At 53.3% G+C, this 16,807-nt stretch overlaps 1 protein-coding gene across 1 annotated transcript; it reads right to left on the bottom strand.

Annotated features, from left to right (window-relative positions):
* Positions 1 to 9,459: 9,459 nt before the first annotated feature.
* Positions 9,460 to 15,240, bottom strand: LOC119236064 (group IIF secretory phospholipase A2-like). The gene is made up of 5 exons (XM_037499694.1): positions 15,125 to 15,240; positions 14,453 to 14,502; positions 12,489 to 12,633; positions 11,553 to 11,659; positions 9,460 to 9,755 (listed from the first exon to the last, which is right to left on the bottom strand). Exons 1-5 carry the CDS (start codon positions 15,238 to 15,240, stop codon positions 9,460 to 9,462), a joined length of 714 nt encoding a protein of 237 aa, XP_037355591.1.
* Between the last annotated feature and the right edge of the window lie 1,567 nt (positions 15,241 to 16,807).

Genomic DNA, 16,807 nt, shown 5'->3' with positions numbered 1-16,807 from the left:
AAGAGGGGACGGACCGGATGTAGCACAGGGGACAGAGGTTTCAGAGGGAGATTCATACCATCTTCTCCCGGGGCCTTCACTACTAAGCCACAGGGGGAATGGGGTGTGAGGTGTCCAGGCCTCTCAGCATTGATGCCCTCATTTGGAGAGGAGTGGTGTCATTGACCTTCACCAAGAAAGCCCACTCTCTTGTCATTCCCTCAGCAAATACCCACGAGGGCATCCTCCAGGCCAGCCCTGTGCCCAGGGCAGAGAGGCCAGGCGCGGTGTGCAGGGTCTCCCTGGAGAGGTGGAGGGTGTGGAGGGTACATGTGCATGGCCCACCTCGGCTGAGGGGGCCCCTCCGTCCTGCCTGCCGCCCACCCCCGCCAGGCCAAAGACCTGCAGGAAGATTTTTCCCTCATACCCCATCCCATGTCCAGTCTGTTGGCATCACCTTCAAGATGCTTCTGATTCTATATTTATAAAACACTTCAGCAAACTGTACACATTCAAAAATGAAGAGAAAACTGTCGGCCTCTGCTGCCTCTTCTCCTGAGGAGGCCAGTCCAGAGCGCCTGGCATCTGGCCATGTGACTCCACATGTCCTGAGCAAGAGCCAATGTCCTTCCGGGGCTCCTGGGGCCCCTGTCACCTCCCCACGCTCCCCTCTCTCCTCCCACCTGACCTCCATGCTCACATGCTCCTGCGGATTCTGCCCGGAAGGTGCTGCCCCCAGGCTCGCTCCCTGCCTCCTCCCCGTCCTTGCTGGGATCTCACCTTCCCCATAAAGCTTGTGCGCCCGCATGGGACCTGCCCGTCCTGCACTGGCATGGCCGGCTGCCTCCATCCTGCCCTCCTGGGTCATCCCCCACCCCAGCGCACCTGTTACTTTCACTTCATGGACCCTGCCTGCCCACCCACTGGGATATGCGCTCATGAGGGCAACGATCTTTGCCCTGTGTCATCAACGGCGCATGTATTAAATGACCGGAAGCCAAGTTAAAAAGTGGAACATGAAGAAAATTACAAGTAGCTCAGATTGGGGAGCACAAGATGTGGGGGGGTTCCAATGAGTGAAAGAGATGAGCTGGGTGGGTGCAGAGCAAGGCGAGCCTTGTGGTCATGGAAAAGTCTGGGCCTGATCCTGGGAGTGGGGGTGGCAAGGTTCTTAGCGACCCTCCCCAGTGAGCGAGCCCCAGTGTCCCCTGGGCACGGCGGCCACAGAGACCTGGAAGGACGCGTGTGGCCGCAGCAGGGACTCGGCAATATCCGTCTCCTGGCCACTCCGCTCTGCTGCTGGACCCGCGCCCGCCTCCAAGGGGACAGACCAGACCTCGAACGCAAGGTTTTTTTTTTTTTTACAACAGCCCCTAGTTTGTCACCAGCACACGCGATGGTGTCTGGCGGGAGCTGGGGGGCGGTGGGAGAGGGGGTGTGGTGCCTTCCCAGGGGCGGGCCTGGGCTCAGCGCCCCGGGACAGGCTGGCCTGCTCTGGGCCCAGGCAGCTTATGAGCCAGGGCAGGTGGACTCGTTGTCCCCCATTCTCACTCCCGGAGTGTCTAAGAAGCTGTGAAAAGCACCAGGATGAGCAGCTGTGGGGAGTGTGGCAGCCAACAGTGGGGGTGTGACTGCAAGCTCTGGGGGGGCATGGCCAGCCAGTTGGGGTGCAGTGGGGAACGAGGTGACTAGGTTTCTGGGTCACTGAGTGCACAGCTTCCCGGTGACCCCTAGGAAGGGCAGGCATTGTTGAGTACACTGGGACCCCAGTCATGTCCAGATGGGAGGACAGAGAGCTGGGGGCACACACTGTGCAGTGCATACAGAAGGCGCTCAGCAAGTTCCACTGTTTGTACTGGCCACAAGCTGGGGGTGTTGGCTGCAGATTGGCTGAGACCAGGGCTGAGTGGGCCCAGGTGGCTGGCTATGGCTTTGGGGTACCCGCAGACCCTTCCTTTTCCCCCTTCCTCCTCCTGCGCCCTCCCTCTCCCCTCACACTCATGTGCAGGGAGCCAGGCTTTCTTACTAAACCACAGCTTGATTTTGTTAGCTTTCCAATCTGGGGGGGCTGTCCCACAAACGTCCAGGCAGCTCCTCCTTCTACCTCCCGCTGTTTGCCAATATAGCCCTGAGCACCATTGGCCCAGCCCAGCCACCCCTCTCATGCCAAGTCCTGGGCCAGGGCACCCTCACCAGTAGCTCATTATTCCTCGCCCCCACAGTGTACTCTTCACTCCACATTTCACAGGAAGGTGGGGTGACATGCTCAAGGCTTCCAGGGGCCTGGGAGTAGCACAGCCAGGGTGGCACCTGGTCTGTTCCTGGTGACAGGGAGCCTTGGCAACAGTAAGGAGGTGGTGGGCCTCCCTGGTGGCGCAAGGGGTTAAGCACCGCACTATGAAGCTATCCACAGCCTCTCAGCACGAGTTCAATCCCCAGCCAGCCAGGGAGAAACCCACATGGCGCAGCAGACCTCGTCTGTCTCGCCCACTGCTCCCCTCAGCAGTGTATTTCAGTCAGTCTGCCTGTTCTGTTCCCCACTCTGGTGAATCCTCGGGAGAACCCGCATCTCTGGCCTGTACCCCCGCTCTTGTATGCATAAATAAATAAATCTGTTTAAAAAAACAATAAGGAGGTGGAGGTGGTGCTCTCATCTCCTCGGCTCTCCTGGGCATTGCCATGGGGTTGGGGGGGCAGGGTCCTCCTTTGGGGTCCAGAACAGCGATGTTAAGGGTGCCTCAAAGCATCGGCTGTGACCTATGAGCACCACTAGGTGTCGCCCAAGTTCCAGAGAGGCCCCGGCTGCCTTGATGGAGGAATTGGGGCTGGTGTAGAAAGTCAGGGCTGGGCAGAAGTTAGTGGTAAAAACAGATGGTTCGAGAACTATCGCAATAGGAGACGACACCTCAATATAGACCTAGGCTTGATTCTGAATAAAACAAAGAAAAGGGTGTATTGATAGCTAGGGGACATGGGGCGCGGTCGGTGGATGGAAAATCGCTAAGGGATTGGGGGATTCCTGCTGACCAACTTGAGAGGACTCTTGGTGGAGGCCGACCAGGGCGAGCTATCCCCTAGGGGTGGAGGAGGGAAAGAGTTTGAGCAGCCATTGAGAGAGGGGGGTGGGGTCCCCTGAAACTGATACAGTCAGAGTCTTGGTAAAATTGGGCCATTCAGAGATGGACGCGGTAGGCCTCGGCCTCAGAGGAGCCTGACTAAAGTTTGGTCCTAGCGTCTTTGCCTGCCCCTCCTCTTGTTGGAGGAAAGACGAGGCGCCCTCTTCTCTGAGGCCCATTTCTCATTCGGGCACATCCTTCCCACCATCTGGCTCTGGGAGCAGAGGATCTGCTGGGTGGTGCAAAGACTAGGCGTTCACGGGAGGGAGACGTCTGTGGAAAACAAGAAAAGCAAAGGTTAGTGCCTGGAGAAGACCAAAGCCGGTTTCTGAGTCCAGAAGACAAGCAGTTGAGGTTTCTATCAGTAGATGTTGAGCTGGAAAGACCTTCGGATGATGGCATGAGGGCGGCGGGCACCGCCCAGTGGACGCCGTCCGCGTTCCGCCATGTTTGCGTCCCAGTGAGCGCGGAGTGTTAACTTCCGCGAATAGGATTTCTGTTCTCTTCTTTTTTAAGTGCCTTATTTTTTATTGAGGTGACGTTTTACAGCACCAAGTACGATTTAGGGGTGTAAGTCCACACCTCCACCAACGTATGTTACCACACTGTGTCCACCAACATAGCCCCATAACCCTCCGCCGGCTCATCAGAGCTCCCTCCCCCTCCACTCCCTCTGGTAGCAGCAGTTCTCAGTCAGACTTACAGGGTTAGTGTGGGTTGAGTTTTGTTTGTTCCTTTGTTTTGTTTCTTTATATTCCACAGGGGTGAAATTGATTATCCAGTATTTATCTTTGCCTCTGGGAATTATTTTGCTTAGCAGTATCCCCTCCAGTTCCAGCCATATGGTCACAAATGGCAAGATTTGATCTCGTTATAACTGAGTAGTATCCCCGTGTGTGGGTGTGTGGATGTGTGGGTGTGGGTGGGTGTGGGTGTGGGTGTATTGTACCACATTTACTGATCCATGCCTCTGTTCTTGAACATTTTGGCTGTTTCTGTAACCAGCTGTTGTAAACGGAGCTACACAGAACGTAGAATGCAGAAATTGTTGTTTTTGTGTTTTTCACGTAGACACCTAGGAGTGATAGGCTCTCATATTTTGAGAAACCTCCATACCGTTTTCCACAGGGCCTGGACCAGCCTCCATTCCCCCCAACAGTGTGTGAGGTCTCCTTTTCCTCCCATACCTGCTCACAACTTAACATGCAGTTCAACATGTCCGATAGCACAATTATTTTTAACATCATTTTACTAGATGAAAGAACAATTCTCTTGAGATTTTCCAGGGGGTCAGTTTGAGATCTGTTGAAGATCAAGATTTCATTTAGGAGTTGACTTTGGGAAAACAAACTTGTTTTAAACATGTGACATCAAAACAAAGCCAAAAATATTAGCTCTTTTAAAAGTGAGAAGTCTGGGTTCTCCTAAACAATTGATGACGTGATACAGTTAACATAAAACAGAAAAGTTTTCCAATAAGATACAAAACTTTTATATCCTAGACAGGTTACCCAAAAGGTAAAGAAAGACCTTTTATAATCTCTTCTTAAAAGCAGACCAATGAGGCCTCCCGGGTGGCACAGTGGTTGAGCACTGGGCTGCGAAGCTGCCCACAGCCTCTGCAGCACCTGTTTGGTCTGTGGGACCGCTGCTCCCCTCAGTAGTGTACCTTGTCAGTCTGCCTGTTCTGTTCTCCACTCCGGCCCTGGTGAATTCTCCCACCCTCCAGCACTTCTGACTGTATCCAGTGCTTGTATAAATAAATAAATCTTTTTTAAAAAAAGAAAGCAAACCAATGATCCAAGAAAATGTGTGATTTTAATGGAGAAAAAACAATTTTACTTTTGCCTTAGTGTACGATTGGGCTTGTTTTTTTAAAACCTTGTAAGTCAACCCAATCTTAGGCAGTTTGACTGCATATAAAATTCCTTTCTGCAAACCATGTACCACTGTCTATAGCCACTCAAAATATTTTTTTGTCTTTCCATTCTGGAGCAACCTTTAAACCAACCTCTAAAATATGTTAGACAAAATATTCTTCTTTTTCCTTAACAGAAAATATCCTACCTTCTTGCATATTTTTCATAGTTTTTTCTTCACCTTTATTAGTTGTAATAGTTCCATCCACATAGATTGGCTTGAATTCTTAAACCGTCATAAGATAATTTCCAGGGAAAATGAGGAGCTAGGCAATTATTAACTGGCACGTCATTATTCTGTAGTAGATTAACAAGTTTTTTAACCACAATTTCTAGAGATGTGTGTTTCCTCTAGTACAACTTTTCAGGCTCGTTAGCAGATACAAATATATTAGTTTGCCTTTACCATATAAAAATAAGAAGGCAAAGTTATATAAGCTTAAACATGTGTTTCCTAATTAATGTTTCAGGAATTCATCTTAGAAATGACTTAGATATTTAATGAATAGCTACTACTTAATTAAATTTAGCATAACTCTTAGATGACAAGTTATTAAAAAGATTTTGGACACTGTTTTAGGTAGACATAACATGACACCAACCTAGCTATCATCTCAGATTACTTCCCTGTTAATTATTTTGATGGTCCATGTATGTTAGGCAAGTAACATAAAAGCAAAAACCTAAAAATGTTAAATACATTTTCTGTTTCATTGCAGTGTACAAGAGGTGACGAGTTTAAAACAATCCGTCTTATTGCATCTTGTACATTTGTTCTTAGATTGAGTTTGTAATTTTTATAATCTTAAACATCTAGTAAATATGGCATTACCTAATTTAGCTAGTAAATCCAAGTAGAATAAAAGTCTTATTATACTTTAATGCTGACAATTCAGAAGACATGCTATTTTTATTAAGCCAAGGATATTACATTAGTCTTATTTATCAGAAATCTACTCAAATCATATGAACTTGAAAAATGTTCAGGTTAGTTTCTGTATTTCTGGAGTTTTAGGAATATTTAATTTGTATGATTTATAAAAATATATATATATTTATCTCTAAGTCATTTTGAACGGAAGTCCTTTAAAAGATTTCATACATGAGTTTGATAATACCATCTGGAAGTAGAAAAATGTTACATATACATTCTATAAAACATAAAACTAAATGCATTGACAGATGCAAATAGTCGTTTTATTCTAAAATTTTGGTCATGAGTCAGGGACACAAACTGTCTGGCTTATGTAAAATAGGTAAATCTCACCTTACCCCTTTTATACTTTTTGTCTGAATTGTATTTCTGGCAAATGGGGTAAATTAAAGGTTCTTATTCAATATGTGGACTTTTACCAACATTTATGGAGAGGTTTTTAAGTGTTTTGTGTGTGCTGATCTGTACTTAGGAGGCTGAGAACTCCACTTCAGGCAAGGAACTAGAGCTCACGTCAAGCAGGTGCCTGTAGTCTCCAAAGCCCACTTGAGTGGATCAAATATCCAGTCTGCTTCCAGTAGCCTGTTCCCTTTTTAGCTCCAGGCAGTTGCCTGCAGGGTCCCTGAGGCCCTCAAGAGTTGAGGGGCAGGACTGGCAAGAGAAACTGGCCTGGCAGAGGAGGACAGAGATGGGGGAGGTAGTGCTTCAAAGGTGGGCTTTCAGATCAAAGGGTTCACAGGAACCACAGGCCCTTAGGTCAGAGGTGGTAAGTGGGGCACTGGTAAAGGAGTGGTCTTAAAGGAGCTACCTTGGGGGAATTTAAGCTTCCTGAAGAAGCCAGTGAATGGAACTCTAAATTCAGCAGAGGTTCAAGGAAGAGGGTTTCAGTCAACTGAAGAGGGTTTCAGTCTCCATCTCTTGGGAGAAGAGGCTCAAATAGCATAGAAAGGCCTCACAAAGGGTCAGGGAAAATTTTCCAGCCTAGGGACTCAGGGAGTGAACCTCACTCACAAAGAAAGCCAGGGAGGTGGGCTGGTTCCTGTGAGGCAGAGTCTCAGGGGCACTCTCAGCACCTACGTTGTCCTGGGAACCGAGGGACTGGCCGCCCTACTCCATTAGGAGTTGGTTCAGAATATTCGCATTTGAACCTTGGCCTCCAGGGTGAGAAGTCTGGAGGGGGGCAGGGCCTATGGCAAAGCCAGTCTCAAGTCATGGCACCCCAGCTGTAAGAACACTAGAATACACAGTCGTTTATGTGGTCAAAACAGATTTTATTTAATACTATTGCAATAGGGCCCAGGAGAGAGCTGGGCTCAGTTCCCAAAACAATTCCAAACCCTCACTTTTCTAAGCAGGGCTTTAGGGCCAACAAGTGGCAGGACGGTGCGGGTGTCAGTGGCTGGAAAATGGCTGAGGGGTACGGGTGTTCTTTCTCAGTTAACCTAACAGGATTCTTGCTGACGGCAGGTCAGGTGATCAGGCAGGTCAGGTGATCAGACGTCACTTGGGGAACGGTGGGCTTTGAGGAAGCTGAGCACATATGGTGGGCGGGGATTCTCTGGAAACTAACAGCAGAATTCTTGCTAAAAATGAGCAATGGAAAGAGGGACACAGAAATTCAAAGACTGGGGCCTAAGTAAGAAATAGTCTCAGAGGAGCCTGACTAAATTTTGGTTAAGGAGAGGGTATTTGTCAATGGCAGCTCCTGGGCCAGTGTGAGGCACGTACAGTCCCTTTCTCAAGCCTTAGCAGAAAAGCCTTCACCGACTTGGAAGGACTCCTGAGGAAGGAGATGCCACCCCCCTCTCCTCCTACTCCCCCTCTCTACCTCCCAGGCCTCAGTACACCTTGCCAGCTCCAGCCCTTGTCCCCTTTGGAGCCCCTTCTGGCACTGCTGGGGACACACTCGGGGCTTCATCCTCTGTGCTCCCCGTAACACCACTTGGCTCCAGGGCACACATTCGCCTTCACCACCCCCAGGCTGTGAGCTTTGTGTGGGCAGAGGCCCTGTCTGGTCAGTGACCCCATCCCCAAGCCCAGCATTGCACTCCGCCCGTTGGAGACTGTGGCCCACTGAATGAGTACATCATGGATGGCCATGGGAGGGGGCAAACTTTGAAAACATTTTAGCTGAAGAATCTCTTTTCCTCTTAGAGTAGCTCACGTGAAAGCTCAACGTAGAACAAAGGAGAAGCAGGGCTGTCCGACTGAGCATTGAGTGGGGGTGCAACTTCCATCTGCTCAGCCTCCCCTCCCCAGAGATGACTAAGTGTCCCCAGGAAAGCCCATGTCTCTGGGGAGCACCTGAAATATCTGCACTGGTCACTCATGCCAAGCAGGAAAGGGACCCAGGTCAGAGAAGGGGTGGAGACCCCTGGATCACTCCTGCTAGGTTCTCAGCCTCACCCCACTCCCCCAAGCTGTTGCAATCGCTAAGAAGGTCGGGGTGGGTGGGGATAAAAGTCCGATGTTGAGACTCAGACCCCAGCCCCATGGCTTAGGACAGGTGAGACTTTGGGTAAGTTTCCATCCCTCTCTGGGTCCCCACTATTCAGCAGAAACAGGTGGGGGGAGAGCCCTGCAGCGCCTGAGCCTGACAAGCGCTCCCCAGTCATCATTTTGTGGTCCCACCTCAGGAGCACGGTGCCGGTGGCCTGGGCACCTCTTTCCAGCCCTCCCAAGGTCTGCTCTGGCTGGGGCAGGCCACTTCCGCCCGACCTGGGCAGCAGGGGGCAGCCATGCCAGCCGCCCAGTGTCAGACAATGACTAGAGATCCAGGAAGGAGCCACTGTGTCCTCCCCTGACGTTTTTCAGGCCTGGGAGGACCCACTGGGGGGAGTGGAGGCAGGAGGCCTTTATTAGTTGGAGGGGCAGGAGCCCTGGCAGAGGCCCTGGGGGTTGCAGCACTGGGAGAGTCTGGGGTAGACAGGGGACAGGCAACACCAGAGTCTCCTGACACACTGGACCAGACTTCGGGGAGGGGAATGAGGCACTTTGGGGAACTGAGGCTGGATTTCTGGCTGGGAAGCCAAGCACTGTGACTAGCCTATGGGATCTGAGCCTGGACTCGCGGGCCACCTGCTCTTTAACACAGCCCCAGCCACCCTGAGGCGTCCCACGGGGCGTCCCAGAGCCCAGCCAAGTGGCCAGTCCTCCGTCTTCTGGAGCCTTGGTCCTAGGACACACCAGCCCTGGGCATACGTTGGCCCCCTGGGGCCTGGGTCTCTGAGACCCGAGGGCCCAGTCCCGAGGTTGAAACCTAGGAAGTCCCTGGGACATGGACAGAGCACCCCCTCCTGCCCTGTCAGAGGCATTCCCACCCCTCAGGCTTCACCTTCCACTCTGGAGAGACCCCCAGCAAGTCGAGGACAGGGGAAGCACCCAGCCATGTCCAGTGCTGGTCTGGAGGACCCAGGTGACCACAGCCAAGGCGGCAGCCCTCCTGAGTCCTCTGGGGCCAGTCTCACTGGAAGACCCCAGGAAGAGGCAGCGGGGCAGCCGGGGCTCCCCATTACCCGCCCCCCACCTGCTTTGACTGTCTGGTCCCCAGAACTGGAAGCTCCACCCCTCTTCTCTGTCGGGCCCCTCGGGGCACTAAGGGGGTACGGGGGGGTGCTGGAGAGATGGGTGGGCAGGCCACCTCCCCTGGGGGTGGCTCGTAGATGCTGCAGTTGGGCGTGGGGCCCCGGCAGTAGATGTTGAGGTAATTGCGATGATCCTCGTTGTACGTCTGGTTCTGGAGGCACAGGACCAGGCTCTTGTCACACTCACAGGTCTGCTGGTCACACTCCGTAGAGTTGAGCTTGCCTGTGGGGAGGGAGTGCCCTGACTCTGAGGGTCTGGTGGTTCTCGGAGTGGGGGCGCGGGGCAGCAGCCCCCGCAGGCCCATCCCAGGCTGGCAGGCTCTTGTTAACAGTGGAGAGCCACAGAGATCCACCCTGTTATTGAGTCGTTGGGGAAACTGAGGCCCAGGAAGGGGACACCCAAGAACCTAAGTCACCCAAGAACCAACGGCAGAACTAGGAGAGCGACCTTTGATCACCCAGGACACCCACCCTGAGGGAGTGTGTGGTAAGCAGTGAGAAGGACCAGCACAGAGCCATGCTTAGTGCTTGTTGCACGGTGAAGTGTCAATGCCCAGTCACCGCTGCTGCGCTATTGTTCTGTTGTTATTTCCCCCCGGTAGTTCTCGTAGGTGTGCGATAGAATCCAGTCGAGCAGACAGCCAGGCTCTGCCCCAGAGCCTCAGACTCAGTCGGTCTGGGTGGGGCCTGAGAATTTGCATTCCTAACAAGTCCACGGGCATGCTGAGACTGAGGCTGCAGTTCAGGCAGCACCCGGGAAGAGCAGCCCCCCACTCACCCAGTGCTTTCCAAACTTCCAGAAATTCCTAAGAGCACAATCTTTTCTCTTAAGAGGAACTCTTTGCAGAAGGTCAAGAGAGCAAAAGCTGGATGGAAAGTCACTTAACTATAAGAGGGCCTGCTGGACCACTCAGGGAACGCCGCCCCCACCCCCCTCACTTCTCCAGGAGCTGACACGGTGCCCCCAGAAATCCCCAGGACCCAGGGTGCATACTGCTGCTTGGCCTGGCCCATTGCCCTTGAACTGGCGGGACACCCCCCCAAGCCCACCCCTTCACCCCATGTTTGAGCAGCAGAATATGAGGCCAACAAGATCTTAAGTCCCAGGGGCTTCCCCGCCAGGTTCCCCGCCAGGCTTCTTCCAGAGAGCACACATCACTCCTCGCCAGGCCGGGGCTGCTCGTGGGCTGCTCGTGAGGGGACGCCCAGAGCCTCGGTGAGATGGGAGATGAGCCCGCAGCCCGCGGGACTGGACCAGGGTGCCTGCTGCCCTGGGAGGAGCCCTACGGCGAGCAGGCCAGGGACACCAGGCCCGTCAGCTTGGAAGCTGCACCCCACAGCTGGGGAAAGGCCTCCATGGAGGCCCATGGTAAAGGGGGAAACCCCACCAGGCCCAGCTCCTTTACCTTGAATTCCTGGAACACTGGGGTTCTGGTTGGGGCCCCCTTCTGGTGGGATCCTCATGACAGATCTGGAAGGGAACTGTGATCCACACCCCTGGGGGTGGGGGGATGGATCCACCCAGGGAGATGGAGCAGCTCCTGCCAGGTCGGGGTTGGCTAAAGGTCCTGGGCCCGCTGGCACCCACAGACTCAGCATCACTCCCTAGGCTCCCCAAAGCTTAGGCCTCAGGGGCTAGATCATGCTTGGGAGGCCAGAGCAGGGCGATGAGGCAGAGCCACAGTCAGGGCCGTACAGTGAACCCACCAACACAAACCAGAGCTCTGCAGCGTCTGAATTTCAGACAAACAACAAATGTTGTAGGATCTGCCATCTATCACGTGGGTTCTCCTCATGCTAATTTTTAATTTTATACAAATACTAATTAATTTTATACTAACGACAGTAGAAGTCTCTCATGCGATATTTGGGACATACTTAATATAAAAGCGTTTTTTGTTGTTTATCTGAAATTCGATTTTAACTGGGCATCCGGCCTCTCCTCTCACAGCCCTGCCCGGCCCTGCACAGCTGGAGGTGGGGCTCGGCGGCCACAGGGGGCAGGCGGCAGGGCACTCACTGCAGACAATCGTGCCGTTCTCGATGGTGTGTTCATAGTGGTCCACGTAGGGGTGGCAGCCCTGGTCAAAGAGCTTCTGGTAGCAGCAGTCATGGGCATGGCAGCACCTAGCGGTGGGGAGAGGAGAGCAGGCCTTGCCGGCTTGGCCCTTCCCAGCGCCTGAGACCAGCCTCGTCTGTTCTAGTTCCTCACAGGCCAGACTCTCACACTGAGACCCCCAGCTACGTGCCGGAGGCCTCGCCAACAGGCAGAAGCTCCTGCTCCAGCTTCTTATCCTCCCTCCTGCCTCTTTGTCCCTCCCCCCCCCCCACCCCCGGGCGGCCCTGTCAGGTGGTCCAGGTGGGGGGCCTGTCAGGGTAAGTCAGGGTGAGAGGAGACCAACTACACCCCGAGGAGCAAGGGCCAGGTTGGACAGAGGGCTGGAGGGCTGCGTGGGGATGGGGGCAAGGAGCAGGGGACAGGAAGCACGTGCGGTGTGGCTGTCACCATCCCCGTGGGGTGGGGGGGAGCAGTCGATGCACTTTTATTACATCCTTCTGGCTCCCAAATGCCAAAGGACACCAGGCTTGGTGCTGGTTGCCTTGGGGGAGACAGGAGCTGAAGATAAGCCCCAGATGCTGCTGCGCTTGCTGGAGAAAGCACAATCCTCCGGGTGTCCAGGCTGAGGGAGGCTTTGCTGAGCAGCTGTTCCCATGTGTGGGGGACTGGTGGGGAAGGGCGGGGGCTAAGGAGGTGCGCGTGGAGCGTTCCTTTCTGCTGAGAGCGCGAGTTCAGATGTCTCCAGGTCCAAGACCGTGGAGAGGGCCCATGGCAGAATAGAAGGTACCCAAGACAGTGGGGAGGACATGGGTCACAGGTGAAAGGTCGCTACGCTTGGGCCCCCTGACCTCCGCTGCCCCCACATGGTCCCAGCCACAGCCCTGGATGTGCGCTTACCAGTCCACCTCATCCATGGGCAGGCCGTGGCCCCCCAGCCCGCAGTAGCAGCCGTAGCCCACGTAGGACAGGATGGCGCTTCTCCCGGTCACGGCTTCCACCATGGACTTCAGGTTGATCAGGCTGCTGTGGGCCGCGGACAGGACTGCCAAGAACCCCAGGAAGGTGAGCTCCCGGCCCAGGGTGGCCGCTCTGGCCGGCTGCTGCCCTCCCTCCACCCCAGGGCCGGGGCGGGGAGACAGGGGAGCAGGAGGGAGGCCCACAGCTCCTCACCCACACTCCTTATTAGCCCAGGCCCGAGAAAATAGCCATAGAGGGCTTTTCACTGCCTGAGGCCCTCCTGAGCATTAACTCAAGTGCTCACCGCTGCCAGCAAGCTGCTTTCATTACCCCCATTCTACGGACGAGGAGCCTGAGAAGGGATGGCCAGGAGGGGTCCTGGCCTCCTCGCTCCCCCAGCCTGGAAGCTGATTCCCCACTTCCACCCCTCACCCACCCACTAGCTCTGCAGGTGTCACCCCCTGCATCCCCAGGGCCCTCTGACCATCAGCTCCCGTGTGCCCGGGAAGAAACTCTCCTGGCCTCACACACACACACAGCCCACACACGCCCAGATGCACACTCTTACACTCACATGCCTCAAACTCTCCTCCACACATCATGCACCTGTACACACTCACCCACAAACACACACGTGATGATACACTCACAGCTCACACACAGCTCACACACAACTTGCAGATCTCACATTCTCATGCACAATCACTGATACACACACACATTCACACCCGCACCTCAGGTATAAGACAGACATACTCACGCCCTCCTCCACACACTGCATGCAATCCCATTCACACCCACCACACACATGCAGACACACGCTCTCGTACTTGCCAACCTCACACTCAGACATGCCTCCACCCACCAACATCTCACACACTCTTCTCACACTCACACACAGACCCACACTCACCTCACACACCTGTCCACACTGCACATGCACACACCCTCACACTCACACCCCACAAACACACACACACACTCAGGGCAAAGCCATGACCGAAGCCGAGGCCACGTCCACACTCAAGTGGGAGCAGAAGCCAAGTCTGTTGAGGCCGAGGCTCTGTCTCCGGCCAGTGGTCTGGGCCCAGCTCAACTGCTTGTTTTCTAAATAACAGGTCACTTTGCCTGAGCGCAACCAGCAGTTTCCCACGTCTGCCCACATTCAACCTTATTTCTGGTATTCCTTTTCCTCCAAGCCGGCTGTGTTATGGTGACACCTAACAGTCTGCAAGGAATGCCATGGGGTGGTTCACTCCTACCTGAGCACCTGCGCCCCCTCACCTGGATGGGGTGGGGGCGGCCAGAGTCATGTCAGGACCCTAAGCGGCCCCTGACCTGATGCCTGGAAGCCCCAGACCTGCTGCGTCATCTTCTTGTGGACTCACCAGCAGACACCGCTGCCACGCACCCCGCAGACAATACCCGCACACCACACTCACAGACACGCTCTGGATACAGCCCTGCACTAACACATCCGCACTCGGCTGCCGTGTGTTACATGCAGACATCGTGTGCTCAGACCCCCCCCAACGCAGGACACGCACGTAGCCACGCTCATTAGCTCCTGTCTGCACGTGTCCATGTACATGCACACCCCTGTGTACACATACACACACTCCTGTGTAAACACACGCTCCTAAGTACACAAACACTGGGGCTTGCCGGGTGCTCAGCTCAGGGCCTGCCCCCTTAGGCTCGCTTGTAAACTCGACTCCCTCCGCGTGTTTACAGGTGCCTGGAGGGGGAAACAGCGCAGAAGAGAGGAAGCGGGGCTGAGCAGGAAGTGGAGACCCAGAGACTGAGGTCTTGTGACCAGTGGATGGAGAACTCTGGTCCCCAAGGTCCCGGGAAAGCTTCTGGAGGGGGAGTAGAACGGGGCATCCCGCAGAGTCGCTACTCACCACTACCAGCCAGGATGGCGACGGTGAAAAACTTCATGCCCAGGCTAGACCTGAGAGGAAGACACCCAAGTCCTGAGTCTGCCCCTCCATCTCCCTGCAGGTCCTGCTGCTGCGCCATTGCAGGAGCCACCAACACTGTCCCCTGATGTCCCAGTTGCTCCTGCCCCGTCCCTGTGATTGGCACCTCCAGGAAGCACAACAGCCCCCAGGACGGCAGAGCCACATGGCCCAGGAGCAGAACCTCCCACTCTGAGCAGGAATCCCCTCCACGCATCAGCTCCCAAAGCTCACTGTCTCATCCAGTTGGGCCTCTTTTGCAGACCAGAACCAAGTGCCCTCCCGCTCACACACCCAGGAGTCATGTGACCTCGGCTGCTGGCTGGGTCTTGCGCCGGGGCCGAGAGACTTGGGTCCCTGGGTTCTAGTTCCGGCTCTGCTGCCAAAATGCTGTGTAATCTGATCGATCCCTTAGCCTCTCTGGGCCTCAAGTGACTCCTGAGGACTGACCGGATGACCCCTAAGTCCCTCCTAGGTCCCGAGATGCAGTGACACGTACACCATCAGAGACTTAGAACTCCCCTTCCAGGAGAAATGGATCCCAGAAGCCAGTTCCCCTCCCTCATCCCTGCTCCTCTCATTGGAGGGATCCATCCCAGGGTAGCAGGCACCTACCTGGACGTTCTCAAAGGTGTAAGGGCCCTGAGGTTTGGGTCTCTCAACCCAGAGGTGTGTCTACCCGGCGCCTTCTTCCTGAACCCTTTGGGGTCGGCCTGTGCCCCATCTGCCATGTTCTGGGATCTGGGAGGCCAGCGACATAAGGCTTGCAAGGTCCAAGATCCTCTCCAAGGGCTCCTGGAAACAGGCCCCAGCTTCACGCTCTCTTGCACACTGTCCGGGTAGTGCCAGGGCCGTGCCCCTGGGCAGGAGGCAGGTGACACATGCCCTAGAAAAGGAGGCTCCACCTCCTCCTTCCCACTGCCACCTCCTGCCTGCCCACAGCCACTGATAAAGTCCCACCCCGGGATGCTCGGGCACTGAGGTTTATGAACCCAACCTGCAGCTGCCCCTTCCATGCCCCCCTCCTCCTATGCCCCACCACCAGGACCTCACATCTGGAGTCACTTTAATGGGTTTGCTGTGGAACATATAGGGCTAGCCCTCAGGGGCTCATATCATGGCCTTCCTGGCTTTAAACATCACATAAATTTCAGATTGGAAAGCAAAAATGTGCTTGTTATTGCACATCAATATAAAAAAGCTTATTTAACTCTCTGAACATATTTATTGCCAAATTTGCACTGGGGGGTTAATTTTGTTCATACTTCTCAGGGTGGAAAATCCACAGAATATATTCACTTATGTTAAATTATGAGCTTCATCTGAATCTTAAAATGATATGACATGCTTTGTCCACAGTTTTAATGTATTATTTTTCAATGACATGTTTGGGCAGCTTTACACTTTGGGGTTGGTCTTTTTGAATGAAAAATTAATTTGTTCTGAAAATGCAAACCCAAGGCTGTGGGGTTCTTTAGTGTAGAAATCCCCCCTTTTGGCTCAACTGCAAGTCAAGTTTATTTCTCTTCAGGCCTTTCACAGCTAGAATATATGTATAAGTTTTGTGACAATACAGAAGGGAAACCTTTTATGTGGTTCCTAAAAAGTGGAGGTAAAAAAAGAAATCCACGTGGGCATCTCAAGACATTTGCAGATTTCAGGTTCTGGATCTAGATGTGGGAGAGGAAGGGACTTTTCCCCCTAACCTGCTCAGGTTGGTCAAATAATCCAATTAACATCAGACAGATGAGCAGGAGAAAATAACCAATTTAGTTACAAACTTACAGGAAATCTACATAGACATGAGGATCCCACAGACAAACAGGAAAAGTAAGTCACATACCTTGAAGTTAAGGAATGGGATAGGGGCCTGGGGCTTCAAGGGGGATGGGAATAATGAGGCTCAGAGGGTGACACCACTTTGCAAAGCACATGCTCTGCAATTAGATGTTTGCCCTCCCTGCCATATAGACAGAATTTGCTTTTGGTTGTTGGGTTTTGTTTTTTGCCTTTATTTTCCCAGATAGAAAGGTTATTTCTGGTGCTAACATTAATTCTGGGTAAGGTTCCGATTTTCTTTTTTCTAGGTAGTTAAGGGAGTGGTAAAAGTTTCTCATGAGCCTGCAGGACCTCAGCTGGCCTCAGCTCAAAATAAGCTTCATGCCATAGTGACACCTCTTGGGGGAAACCCACTCTAAACACCTCACAGCTTTTCTTATCATGCCTCTTGCTCATCACTGCCATTTGCTTTCTATCTTCTCTTTGTGTGAACTTATTTAAAGGGAAAAAATACCTCTG

Source organism: Talpa occidentalis, unplaced genomic scaffold (genome assembly GCF_014898055.3).
Source record: "Talpa occidentalis isolate TD23 unplaced genomic scaffold, MPIMG_talOcc4v2.1 talOcc4.9, whole genome shotgun sequence".
NCBI lineage: Eukaryota > Metazoa > Chordata > Mammalia > Eulipotyphla > Talpidae > Talpa > Talpa occidentalis.
The sequence above is the reverse complement of the archived record's forward strand: the minus strand, read 5'-3'. Positions and strand labels throughout refer to the sequence as shown.